Here is a 13,111-nt window from a genome sequence, read left to right on the forward strand (position 1 = left end):
CCTCGAGATCGTCTCACATCGGCCCAGTACCGAGGATGCTTTTTCGACCTTAAAGTCGATAATGGTTGAGCACACTACCGGAATGAATTCCTTAGGGTGGGGATCTGCCGCATCCTCACCACTAGTGGGTCGTGATGAAGAAGTGACCCTTTTTTTGCGGTACTATTTTGGAGGTTTTCGCCATTGATGAACAAGGGGAATGATAATTAGGGTGGTATGTGGTTTAATTGGAGTTCTAGAAATTTGGGTGTAAATATTATGAAGCAAAGGGATTTTCTAAAGAAGATGCAAGAGTAGAGAAGAAGCTTTGAGTGAAAAGATTGGGTTCTTAAAGGTTGCTGGCGACAGTTTGGAATTGGTAATGGCCGCAACAACTGACAGGTATTTAATGCCTTGGTAGCTAGACCTACGGGACGTTTCGTCACATACGTTATAATCGGGCTCGTCGCGTACGTCATTACCCATCAAGTCGGAGTTTGAAAATTCATATCGTTTCTTGCCATATTCTTTTCGAGAAACGAAGGGACTATCTGCATGCGGTCAAAACCGAGCTTGCCCTTCACATGACTAATCGAGACTGGTAACATGATAGACCAAGGTTCGACCTCGTATAATATCCAGCTATGATGCGAAGTTAGGTTGCCGAGCTCGTGACCTAGAGACCGACCAAGATCAAGATCGGTCAAGATTGAGACCGAGCAAAATAGAGATTGATCGAGATTGGTCAAGATGGAGACCGAGCAGAATAGAGACCGGTCGAGATCAGCCAAGATCGAGACTGAGCAAAATAGAGACCGATCAAGTGTATGATCGTCCGATATCGAGATCGAGCCAGAAAACAAAAAAGCTGGTATATTCGTAATTAGGGCGAGAATCTCGACGGAAATCCCGACGCATATCAAGGAGAGGTCAATTAATTAATCTATGGTGGGATTCCTTATATATTTAGAATTATATTCAAAGTAGGACTTCCCCACTATATAAAGGGGTTTTTGATCATTTGTAGGGAGGATCCTAGATGCAATAAAAATCATACATTACTTTCTTGAAGCTTCATTATTTTGTTACTCTGTTCATATACTAGTGGAATACTCACTCGTTTTGAGGGTGACCGAACTCAAGGGCCAAAGCTAATTGATTCATTTGGTTAGCATTTATCTCTTTTATAGTTAATTTCAGTATATATATATATATATATATATATATATATATATATATATATATATATATATATCACGTATCCTTAGAGCCGCGTATAAATTCAATTGTTATCTATTTTTTCGGGTAAACATGTATATTACGAATTAATGTCGAATCCAAATTATATCTGAAATCCTTAATTTCGACCAGTAGAGCATCCAAAAAGAGGATTAAAGCCATCCAACCTATTTTTTCGGGTAAACATGTATATTACGAATTAATGTCGAATCCAAATTATATCTGAAATCCTTAATTTCGACCAGTAGAGCATCCAAAAAGAGGATTAAAGCCATCCAACCCTCATTCCTTGAAGAACGTGGTAACTAGAGAAGGGTAAATGAGCGATGCAATGTGAGGGGCTTTACTTCGTTGCTAGAACGAGGGTAGGGGAGAAGAAGAGCCAAGGAAAGGGTGAGGTAATGGGTCTAGTTGTGGGGATTAGTAAAGTCAAGGTGGATTTTTTTAAATTGATGTGGCTTTCTTTAATTGGTTACTCCGCCACATAAGCAACGTTTGAGCTTCACACACTAACTACTTTTGGGACTGAGATTTTAGTGTTCAATTGATATAGTTTGCATGTATTTTCAGTGTCTAATAGGAAACATCATGAGGTATCTAGGTGGATAATCATGACAAATTTAGGTGGTGTCTATGTATTTGGCCAATTTCTATAAAGGGCTCTTAGTGTCTTTTTCTCTAGAAAAATAGCTAGGGACCAACCTAATAACTAAACTAATGAGAAAATGACATTGTATGGCCATGCAAAGATTTTATTAGCCCATATTTTCACTACTGACCCGAAATGGCCTTTCTGCCCAATTTATTTACAACTTGTAGCCATTATCTATTTTCAGTGCATTTATCTTCCCAAGACAATATTTACTCCTAGCCTTTTTATCTTTCTTTCATTCTATCCAATGCACCGAATTTTCTTCCCATTACCACTTTCATTCCTATCCTCTTTCTTTCTCACCCTCTTTTTCACCTCTTTCTTTCTCTGTGTCTTCTTCGTCTCCCTTTTATCTTTCTTTGGTTTTTCTTTCTTTCTTCATTTTCCTTCCCTTTTCTATCTCCCATTTCAGATCTATATTTTTTTTCCTTTTATTTTTTGTTTCACACTGAAAAAACTTATTTAAGTATCTAGAAAAATCACAAAAATTTTAATTTAATTATTAAAAAGATTTACTCAATTACGATGCATGATACAAGAGTGACATCAAAAGTCGTGGGGTTTTCTAGTCAAGCTTCTTCTACTTCTTCTTCTTTTTCGGTCATACTAGTATTTTGTGAGTGAAGATCTTTTACAGTGAGTATCGATAGAGGGTCTGGATTTAATGGGGTAGTTGGATGATACTAATATGTAATTTTGTGTATATATATATATATATATATATATATATATATATATATATATATATATACGTATATATAAATTTTGTATATAAGTGTATCCTATATTTTTCAGTGTATATTATAAAAATTATATATAAATTGTTATAAAATGTATAAAAATTATATATATACTATTACATTGTATAAATTTTGTATATAAAGTGTATCCTTTATATTTTAGTTTATCCCTAATGTATCATTAGTGTATATTCATGGCTCTGAATTCTTTGCAGCGACCTTACAAATGTATATATGGTATATAATAAGGGTATATGTATAATTATACAATTTATATACGCTGTTTATACGATATAAATGTTGTTGGTGAGTTGTTGGTGTTTTGCGAGATGTTTTGGAGGTTGGGGCTTCATGATTCTTTTAGGATGAATTTATATGCATTTTCTGGGAAGAATTAAAGGGTGAAGTGTATTTGTGCAGGTGGTTGTTGCTTCTTCTTCTTCTTCTTCTTCTTCTTCTTCTTCTTCTTCTTCTTCTAAAGGGCTTTGTATATAGATGTATAATTAGTGTATTCCATGTACAATAAATATATATTTAGTGTATCTTTATGTATAATCCATGTGTCTATATACACTTTGAGTTTTTATACAAAGTGTATAAATTGTATATATACTAATACATTGTATAAATTTTGTATATAAAATTTATCCTATATTTTTTGGTGTACTTCTAAAATATCTTTAGTGTATTTTAAGCGTTTTAGAGTATCAAAAGTATATATATTGTTCTACGATGTATAAAAAGTGTATATATTATTCTGCAATGCATAAGAAGTGTATATATTATTTTATTATGTATAAAAAGTGTATATACACTTTATACTAGCGTAAAATGTGTATACAACGTATACATCACCTTCTTCTTTTTCTTCTTATATCATGAGTATTTTTGCTTATGCAATATCATATATTTTTTAGATTAGATCAATAAAAAATTTAGGCTCTTAGTAAAAGATAAAAAAAATTATAATTTATTTGTAATAGGAAGAGTTTGAAAGTTGCAGAGGTGAAAGCGCTCAAATTTTATCCAAAAAAAAAAGAAAAAATCCGAAACATAAAAGGAGATGAAAGTGTTCGAAACTTAAAAAATTAATGATTTTCCATGTGTCATAACAAAGAAACAAAAAAAAAAATTAAAAACTAAAAGGAACTTTTTTATTGATGTAAAAGGAATTGAAGAAAAAACTAAGGCTCCCAAATGCAAAAGGAAGGCGGCGGCTGATTTTTTAGTTGAAATTGCTAGCCCTTGTAATTGGTTTTGGGCTATGAATTGTATGGTGTATTTTGCAGCTACTGATTGTCATTAATTTTTTCCGAATACCTAGAAGTGATAATTGCTCTAAACTAATTAACCCGGCCCAAGAGACTCTCAATCCGGTGACCCGTCTCCACCTCTATCGTTAACGCCTAAAAATCCCAACTTTAACCTATCTCCCAATAGATCTACCTAGTTGAAGAATGGTTCTTTGACACTTCCGCAAAAAAGATCCGATCTTTAATGTTATTTAGCAAAAATCTATTCCTTGGCAATAAAGATCGGTTCTTTAATATTGTGGATTTTGGCTTAATTAGCCGTGCTTCAATTGAATATTTTCTTCAATCCTACTGTAAGATCTATTTCAGAAAGGTGAAAACAAGTTGAGTTTGGGTTCTGATTGTTATCTGTTTTTGTTTATTTTATTTGGATTTTGACTTTTAAGATCTATTCAGTAATTCTAGTTCTATGCTATTTTCCTGAGTATCTGCTTTGTTTTCTTTGAAAACCTTCTCTAGTATTGACAAGATCTGAATTTCCTTTCTTACACTTTGTTGAAGATTGGTTCTTTTGCAAAAAAAAAAATCCGTTTTTTTGGCAATCTTCTTTTACGAACATTTCGGTACTTTGGCAATCTTCTTCTATCTTTGGCAATTCTGGGAATTCTGGGATTTTGCTTGATTAGCCTATCATGTGCTTCAATTGATTTTTTCTTCAATTTGCTGTAAGATTATTTTCTGTTTTTTTTTTTTTTTGGATTTCTGTTGTTATTTCTAAGTTCTATGCTATTTTCCTGAGCATCGGTTTTACTTTCTTTGAAAACCTTTTCTAGTATTGATAAGATCTGAATTTCTTTCTTTGTTGTTGTTTGTGCTCATGAAGATTATTACACTTAACTTTTCTTACTATAACGTAAACAATAACAGAATTTTATTGTATCTTGTTGTAGTTGAGCAACTCAGATTTTCTTCTTTGAAAATTGGTGCATATATGATATAATGAGAATATTATTTCCCTTGAATTTATAATGCTATAAGCTTGAACATACTAAACATACAACTCAATGACTATATTATGCTTATGGGTCATGATAAAGCTGAAAGTTTAAGCTGTTTTCTAATTTCTGTCAATAGGTATGAAAAAATCAAAATCAGTTTTCTCCATTAAGGTTGGTTTTCCTCATCTGCTGCTTGTCTTTCCTTTCCGCTTGTACCTGATGAGTTGCCTTGCTCCTTCAAGAAATTTTCCTCTTGCTCCTTCCAGAAGTTTCGATAGGACATAAAATATGATGAATCTTCATTGACATATATAGAAATACTCAGAGTAGTATATTGTGGACCTTGTAGAAAACTATATGACTCTGTGCTTATACAAGAATACAATAAAATTATAACATATATTATTTTAATCTTAGAAAAAAACTGCAGAACAACAAAGAATAGTTTCCTTTGTATTAAAAAAAGAATATTGTCTCTTTTTTTTGGATTACATTAGAATATTTAACCAAATGGAGCTTGTGTTGAGTGCTACATCCTTCCCAAAGAGAAATTCTCCTTATTTAGTCCAGCTGCTTTAAAACCCTTGTAGGTAGTAGGGAAAAGGGGCATGAAGAAAGTTGGGATGCTGGCCAAGATGCTGTTAATTAGTGTCAACCTGCCACGGGGAGATGTTATTTCAGCTACATATGGAGAGAGATATTGTCCTTTTTCTTCACTATCCAAGTCTTGTCCTCAAACTTCAAATCTTCTGGTACTTTCCAATGTAGTCAATAAATCCGTTACTATTCTTTTTTTTCTGCTAATTAGTAAAGTTCCTCCTTTACTGTTTGTGGTAATTCTTTATACTATAAACCTACACTACTTTGCATTGTTCCATACAGAATCCTTGTGCTCTTTAAACATCCACTTCTTCCTTAAGATATTATATTTAGTTCTAATTTAGAATACAAACCAATTAAGAACAAAGAGCAATAACCTTACCTCAAGAATTATGTATGAAATTTGATAAAGTATAAACGGTAATAACAGAGTTTAGAATTTCAGTACAAAGAAGAATAAGTTATGCAGGTAGTAGAACATTAAGAATATGATATAAAACCTTAAGGGATAGAATAAGGTTTTTGATCTAACTAAAAATAATATCATGGAAGTACATTGAACCATCTTACTTCTTCATTTCGTAGACCAGCATGAAGATTCTTCTATCTGAATGGTCGTGGAGAAAGAAATGTTTGCCCGAGCTGAAAGATAAAAAATGTTGAGTTATTAGTCCAGGACATGGTGCTTTCGGGATACTGTTACACTGTCTGCATAATAGAGGTGTTTGATAACTTGAGAGTTCAATGTTGGTAGTTAGCAAAGTATAGTATTGCGACTAATTTTTTTTTTTAAGTTCTGGAGAACATCCAATTGAAAAAACAATTCTTTTCCAAAAGTTTTAAGGTGAAACAGTCGTCCATAGATTCGTTGTTTTTCAAAAGTACTTGGAAGGGTTAAGAAAGCTTACACATTGCTTGTGCTGTTTGGAGTGTACATGCATATGTCGTTATGTTTCTTCTCCTGCAAACTTCAAATGTTAGTATGCCTTTTGTCTTCTGTCTTTTTTTAAAATTTCTGTTGAGAGAGTTTTACCTCTTCAACTGCTTCAACCAGGGCTCTGATCAGGATTTTATCTTCATCTCTAATAGTCCACTACAAACAAAGTTTGAAAGAAGTTGTCAGATTCAGAATAAGTCAATATTACTCAAAGCGTAAAAAGCAGATACTTACGGATTCTTCCGCCCCCTCCATGTCTTCTTCAAAAATCTTCTGGAACTCAGTCCATTTAAGTTTTATTAGCTTATCCTGCTGGGGGCTAATAAGAGGAATTGCTGTTTGAGTTAGAGCAAAGAAGGAACCAAAAAATTCTAAAGAAATAAAGCAGAAACGTGTAACAAGAGGAAGAAGAAACCGGTCTTAGATGGAGTATGTGTAAAGTTTGGGTCTGTTTTGGCTGTTGGGGTCTGTCTTGGTTGTTTTACAGACCTCTAAATGGAAAATCTTATCAGTGGTAGTCTAAATGCGGGAAAAGATGACTAAATAGGTTGATGAAGAGGCGGGGCGGCTCTTCATGAATGTGAATGGCAGGTATGCATGAAAGCAGAACTATATATATAGCATGTGTAAACAACCTATCTATCACATTTGCCCTTGAAAAAATTCCTAGGAACAAATTTTTGGTTTTTCTTTTGGATTCTTCTTTTTGGTCAACCGTTTGATTGCATTAAATTGATTTTTACCTGAACTGTTTTTGTGGATAGGCAACCTTAAGCACTAGCAGAATTTGAATCATCTTCTCTGGAAAGGTCGTTTGAGATTCATCACGAATGTCAAACCCCATTTTCAGGTACTTAGTCTTGTTAGCCAGTTCGCGCCTCCATTGATTAACCCGGTCCACCATATCCATTCCAGTGTTTAGTTGCATACCCATTGCAATAGTATAGTAGTCTGAAAATGCATTATGTATGTGTGTGTGTGTGTGTGTGTATATATATATATATATATATATATATATATATATATATATATATATAAATATATATATATATATTGTATAAATTTTGTATATAAGTGTATCCTATATTTTTCAGTGTATATTATAAAAATTATATATAAATTGTTATAAAATGTATAAAAATTATATATATACTATTACATTGTATAAATTTTGTATATAAAGTGTATCCTTTATATTTTAGTTTATCCCTAATGTATCATTAGTGTATATTCATGGCTCTGAATTCTTTGCAGCGACCTTACAAATGTATATATGGTATATAATAAGGGTATATGTATAATTATACAATTTATATACACTGTTTATACGATATAAATGTTGTTGGTGAGTTGTTGGTGTTTTGCGAGATGTTTTGGAGGTTGGGGCTTCATGATTCTTTTAGGATGAATTTATGTGCATTTCCTGGGAAGAATTAAAGGGTGAAGAGTATTTGTGCAGGTGGTTGTTGCTTCTTCTTCTTCTTTTTCTTCTTCTTCTTCTTCTTCTTCATCTAAAGGGCTTTGTATATAGATATATAATTAGTGTATTCCATGTACATTAAATATATATTTATTGTATCTTTATGTATAATCCATGTATCTATATACACTTTGAGTTTTTATACAGTATACATTGATTATACAATATATATATACTTTATTGAATTTCAACTATGAGAAGTTTTTCGGTCTTTGGGTTATTTTTGGTGAGCAAAAAAAAAAAGAGATGAAATTGTATATATACTAATGCATTGTATAAATTTTGTATATAAAATGTATCCTATATTTTTTGGTGTACTCCTAAAATATATTTAGTGTATTCTAAGCGTTTTAGAGTATCAAAAGTATATATATTGTTCTACGATGTATAAAAAGTGTATATATTATTCTGCAATGCATAAAAAGTGTATATATTATTTTATTATGTATAAAAAGTGTATATACACTTTATACTAGCGTAAAATGTGTATACAACGTATACATCACCTTCTTCCTTTTCTTCTTATATCATGAGTATTTTTGCTTATGCAATATCATATATTTTTTAGATTAGATCAATAAAAAATTTAGGCTCTTAGTAAAAGATAAAAAAATTTATAATTTATTTGTAATAGGAAGAGTTTAAAAGTTGCAGAGGTGAAAGCGCTCAAATTTTATCCAAAAAAAAAAAAAATCCGAAACATAAAAGGAGATGAAAGTGTTCGAAACTTAAAAAATTAATGATTTTCCATGTGTCATAACAAAGAAACAAAAAAAAATATTAAAAACTAAAAGGAACTTTTTTATTGATGTAAAAGGAATTGAAGAAAAAACTAAGGCTCCCAAATGCAAAAGGAAGGCGGCTGCTGATTTTTTAGTTGCAATTGCTAGCCCTTGTAATTGGTTTTGGGCTATGAATTGTATGGTGTATTTTGTGGCAACTTATTGTCATTAATTTTTTCCGAATACCTAGAAGTGATAATTGCTCTAAACTAATTAACCCGGCCCAAGAGACTCTCAATCCGGTGACCCGTCTCCACCTCTATCGTTAACGCCTAAAAATCCCAACTTTAACCTATCTCCCAATAGATCTACCTAGTTGAAGAATGGTTCTTTGACACTTCCGCAAAAAAGATCCGATCTTTAATGTTATTTAGCAAAAATCCATTCCTTGGCAATAAAGATCGGTTCTTTAATATTGTGGATTTTGGCTTAATTAGCCGTGCTTCAATTGAATATTTTCTTCAATCCTACTGTAAGATCTGTTTCAGAAAGGTGAAAACAAGTTGAGTTTGGGTTCTGATTGTTATCTGTTTTTGTTTATTTTATTTGGATTTTGACTTTTAAGATCTATTCAGTAATTCTAGTTCTATGCTATTTTCCTGAGTATCTGCTTTGTTTTCTTTGAAAACCTTCTCTAGTATTGACAAGATCTGAATTTCTTTTCTTACACTTTGTTGAAGATTGATTCTTTTGCAAAAAAAAATCCGTTTTTTTGGCAATCTTCTTTTACGAACATTTCGGTACTTTGGCAATCTTCTTCTATCTTTGGCAATTCTGGAAATTCTGGGATTTTGCTTGATTAGCCTATCATGTGCTTCAATTGATTTTTTCTTCAATTTGCTGTAAGATTATTTTCTTTTTTTTTTTTTTTTTTTTTGGATTTCTGTTGTGATTTCTAAGTTCTATGCTATTTTCCTGAGCATCGGTTTTACGTTCTTTGAAAACCTTTTCTAGTATTGATAAGATCTGAATTTCTTTCTTTGTTGTTGTTTGTGCTCATGAAGATTATTACACTTAACTTTTCTTACTATAACGTAAACAATAACAGAATTTTATTGTATCTTGTTGTAGTTGAGCAACTCAGATTTTCTTCTTTGAAAATTGGTGCATATATGATATAATGAGAATATTATTTCCCTTGAATTTATAATGCTATAAGCTTGAACATACTAAACATACAACTCAATGACTATATTATGCTTATGGGTCATGATAAAGCTGAAAGTTTAAGCTGTTTTCTAATTTCTGTCAATAGGTATGAAAAAATCAAAATCAGTTTTCTCCATTAAGGTTGGTTTTCCTCATCTGCTGCTTGTCTTTCTTTTCCGCTTGTACCTGATGAGTTGCCTTGCTCCTTCAAGAAATTTTCCTCTTGCTCCTTCCAGAAGTTTCGATAGGACATAAAATATGATGAATCTTCATTGACATATATAGAAATACTCAGAGTAGTATATTGTGGACCTTGTAGAAAACTATATGACTCTGTGCTTATACAAGAATACAATAAAATTATAGCATATATTATTTTAATCTTAGAAAAAAACTGCAGAACAACAAAGAATAGTTTCCTTTGTATTAAAAAAAGAATATTGTCCCTTTTTTTGGGATTACATTAGAATATTTAACCAAATGGAGTTTGTGTTGAGTGCTACATCCTTCCCAAAGAGAAATTCTCCTTATTTGGTCCAGCTGCTTTAAAACCCTTGTAGGTAGTAGGGAAAAGGGGCATGAAGAAAGTTGGGATGCTGGCCAAGATGCTGTTAATTAGTGTCAACCTGCCACGGGGAGATGTTATTTCAACCACATATGGAGAGAGATATTTTCCTTTTTCTTCACTATCCAAGTCTTGTCCTCAAACTTCAAATCTTCTGGTACTTTCCAATGTAGTCAATAAATCCGTTACTGTTCTTTTTTTTTCTGCTAATTAGTAAAGTTCCTCCTTTACTGTTTGTGGTAATTCTTTATACCATAAACCTACACTACTTTGCATTGTTCCATGCAGAATCCTTGTGCTCTTTAAACATCCACTTCTTCCTTAAGATGTTATACTTAAATCTAATTTAGAATACAAACCAATTAAGAACAAAGAGCAATAACCTTACCTCAAGAATTATGTATGAAATTTGATAAAGTATAAACGGAAATAACAGAGTCTAGAATTTCAGTACAAAGAAGAATAAGTTATGCAGGTAGTAGAACATTAAGAATAGGATATAAAACCTTAAGGGATAGAACAAGGTTTTTGATCTAACTAAAAATAATATCATTGAAGTACATTGAACCATCTTACTTCTTCATTTCGTAGACCAGCATGAAGATTCTTCTATGTGAATGGTCGTGGAAAAAGAAATGTTTTCCCGAGCTGAAAGATAAAAAATGTTGAGTTATTAGTCCAGGACATGGTGCTTTCGGGATACTGTTACACTGTCTGCATAATAGAGGTGTCATTGATAACTTGAGAGTTCAATGTTGGTAGTTAGCAAAGTATAGTGTTGCGACTAATTTTTTTTTTTTAAAGTTCTGGAGAACATCCAATTGAAAAAACAATTCTTTTCCAAAAGTTTTAAGGTGAAACAGTCGTCCATAGATTCGTTGTTTTTCAAAAGTACTTGGAAGGGTTAAGAAAGCTTACACATTGCTTGTGCTGTTTGGAGTGTACATGCATATGTCGTTATGTTTCTTCTCCTGCAAACTTCAAATGTTAGTATGTCTTTTGTCTTCTGTTTTTTTTTAAAATTTCTGTTGAGAGAGTTTTACCTCTTCAACTGCTTCAACCAGGGCTCTGATCAGGATTTTATCTTCATCTCTAATAGTCCACTACAAACAAAGTTTGAAAGAAGTTGTCAGATTCAGAATAAGTCAATATTACTCAAAGCGTAAAAAGCAGATACTTACGGATTCTTCCGCCCCCTCCATGTCTTCTTCAAAAATCTTCTGGAACTCAGTCCATTTAAGTTTTATTAGCTTATCCTGCTGGGGGCTAATAAGAGGAATTGCTGTTTGAGTTAGAGCAAAGAAGGAACCAAAAAATTCTAAAGAAATAAAGCAGAAACGTGCAACAAGAGGAAGAAGAAACCGGTCTTAGATGGAGTATGTGTAAAGTTTGGGTTTGTTTTGGCTGTTGGGGTCTGTCTTGGTTGTTTTGCAGACCTCTAAATGGAAAATCTTACCAGTGGTAGTCTAAATGCGGGAAAAGATGACTAAACAGGTTGATGAAGAGGCGCGGCGGCTCTTCGTGAATGTGAATGGCAGATATGCATGAAAGCAGAACTATATATATAGCATGTGTAAACAACCTATCTATCACATTTGCCCTTGAAAAAATTCCTAGGAACAAATTTTTGGTTTTTCTTTTGGAATCTTCTTTTTGGTCAACCGTTTGATTGCATTAAATTGATTTTTACCTGAACTGTTTTTGTGGATAGGCAACCTTAAGCACTAGCAGAATTTGAATCATCTTCTCTGGAAAGGTCGATTGAGATTCATCACGAATGTCAAACCCCATTTTCATGTACTTAGTCTTGTTAGCAAGTTCGCGCCTCCATTGATCAACCCGGTCCACCATATCCATTCCAGTGTTTAGTTGCATACCCATTGCAGTAGTATAGTGGTCTGAAAATGCATAATATATGTGTGTGGGTGTGTGTGTGTATATATATATATATATATATATATATGTATGTATATGTATATGTATGTATATGTTTAGTCAATAACTCCCAAACATTTAATTAGGAAAAGCTCTGATTATGCTATTACAGTGGAATTTTTGCAGCGTTCCCCTGATGATGAAGTTGTCTGGAACAGTGACATTTGCCAGAAACTTGTCTATCATGCAAGCACAAATGTTTGAATATTCAACAAGAGATCTAGAGCTGAAGCAGAAATGGGTACCAATTTGTAAAAAAATAAAATTATGAAATGGTAACAAAAAGGGATTGTAAAATCAAGATTATAAACGGATCTAGCCTTAATACAAATGGGTATGGTTAAAAAACAAGATATAAACACATTTTGCATTTTGCTTGTTAATGTAGATGGGTAAAAACACAATTATGGCAACACACATGGATTGTAAAAATCAAAATTATGAACAGAACTAGCTTAACACAAATGGGTATCGTTAGAAGATAAGATATAAACACATTTAGCAAGTCTGTAAACGTAAATGGGTATATACTAACAACAAAATTATAAAATGGTAACATAATTTGGCTTATCAAAACAAATTTATAAAGAGAATAACCTGTTGACAATGTTCCTTTTTAAAAAGTGAAAATGTTCGCGATCGATGTGCTTAAACAGAAGTTATATTAGTTTTGCCTACTGTACATGTATGACGGAAATATCTCATCTAAATACTTAAAAACTATTGACGATAAAATAGTTTTATTTCTTAATTATTTTTTCAAGACGGAAGATTAGGACGAAGTGGTGAACGGTAATGAAGG

General features: G+C 32.3%; 1 protein-coding gene across 32 annotated transcripts; it reads left to right on the forward strand.

The window, feature by feature from the left end:
• The first annotated feature begins 3,811 nt into the window (after positions 1-3,811).
• On the forward strand, positions 3,812-12,606 carry LOC107762046 (uncharacterized). Of its 32 annotated transcripts, XM_075228172.1 has the most exons (7): positions 3,841-4,236; positions 4,998-5,032; positions 5,452-5,613; positions 6,551-6,989; positions 9,916-9,950; positions 10,370-10,531; positions 12,422-12,606. In XM_075228172.1, exons 4-7 carry the CDS (start codon positions 6,983-6,985, stop codon positions 12,578-12,580), a joined length of 363 nt encoding a protein of 120 aa, XP_075084273.1. In that variant the 5' UTR covers positions 3,841-4,236; positions 4,998-5,032; positions 5,452-5,613; positions 6,551-6,982; the 3' UTR covers positions 12,581-12,606. The 32 variants fall into 32 exon arrangements, 20 of the variants coding, with proteins under 20 accessions (XP_075084267.1, XP_075084268.1, XP_075084261.1 ...); XM_075228179.1 differs by lacking the exon at positions 5,452-5,613 and having other exon boundaries at positions 3,831-4,246; XM_075228177.1 differs by lacking the exon at positions 5,452-5,613 and having other exon boundaries at positions 3,832-4,236.
• The last annotated feature ends 505 nt before the right edge of the window (positions 12,607-13,111 follow it).

This window comes from Nicotiana tabacum, chromosome 13 (genome assembly GCF_000715075.1).
Source record: "Nicotiana tabacum cultivar K326 chromosome 13, ASM71507v2, whole genome shotgun sequence".
Taxonomy (NCBI): Eukaryota; Viridiplantae; Streptophyta; class Magnoliopsida; order Solanales; family Solanaceae; genus Nicotiana; species Nicotiana tabacum.

Coding starts and splice junctions, on each gene's coding strand:
- LOC107762046 (XM_075228160.1), top strand. CDS start 4,108: ATGTTATTTAGCAAAAATCTATTCCTTGGCAATAAAGATCGGTTCTTT. Junction 5,033..5,451: donor AATCAGTTTTCTCCATTAAG/GTTGGTTTTCCT, acceptor AAACCCTTGTAG/GTAGTAGGGAAAAGGGGCAT. Junction 5,614..10,369: donor CTCAAACTTCAAATCTTCTG/GTACTTTCCAAT, acceptor AAACCCTTGTAG/GTAGTAGGGAAAAGGGGCAT.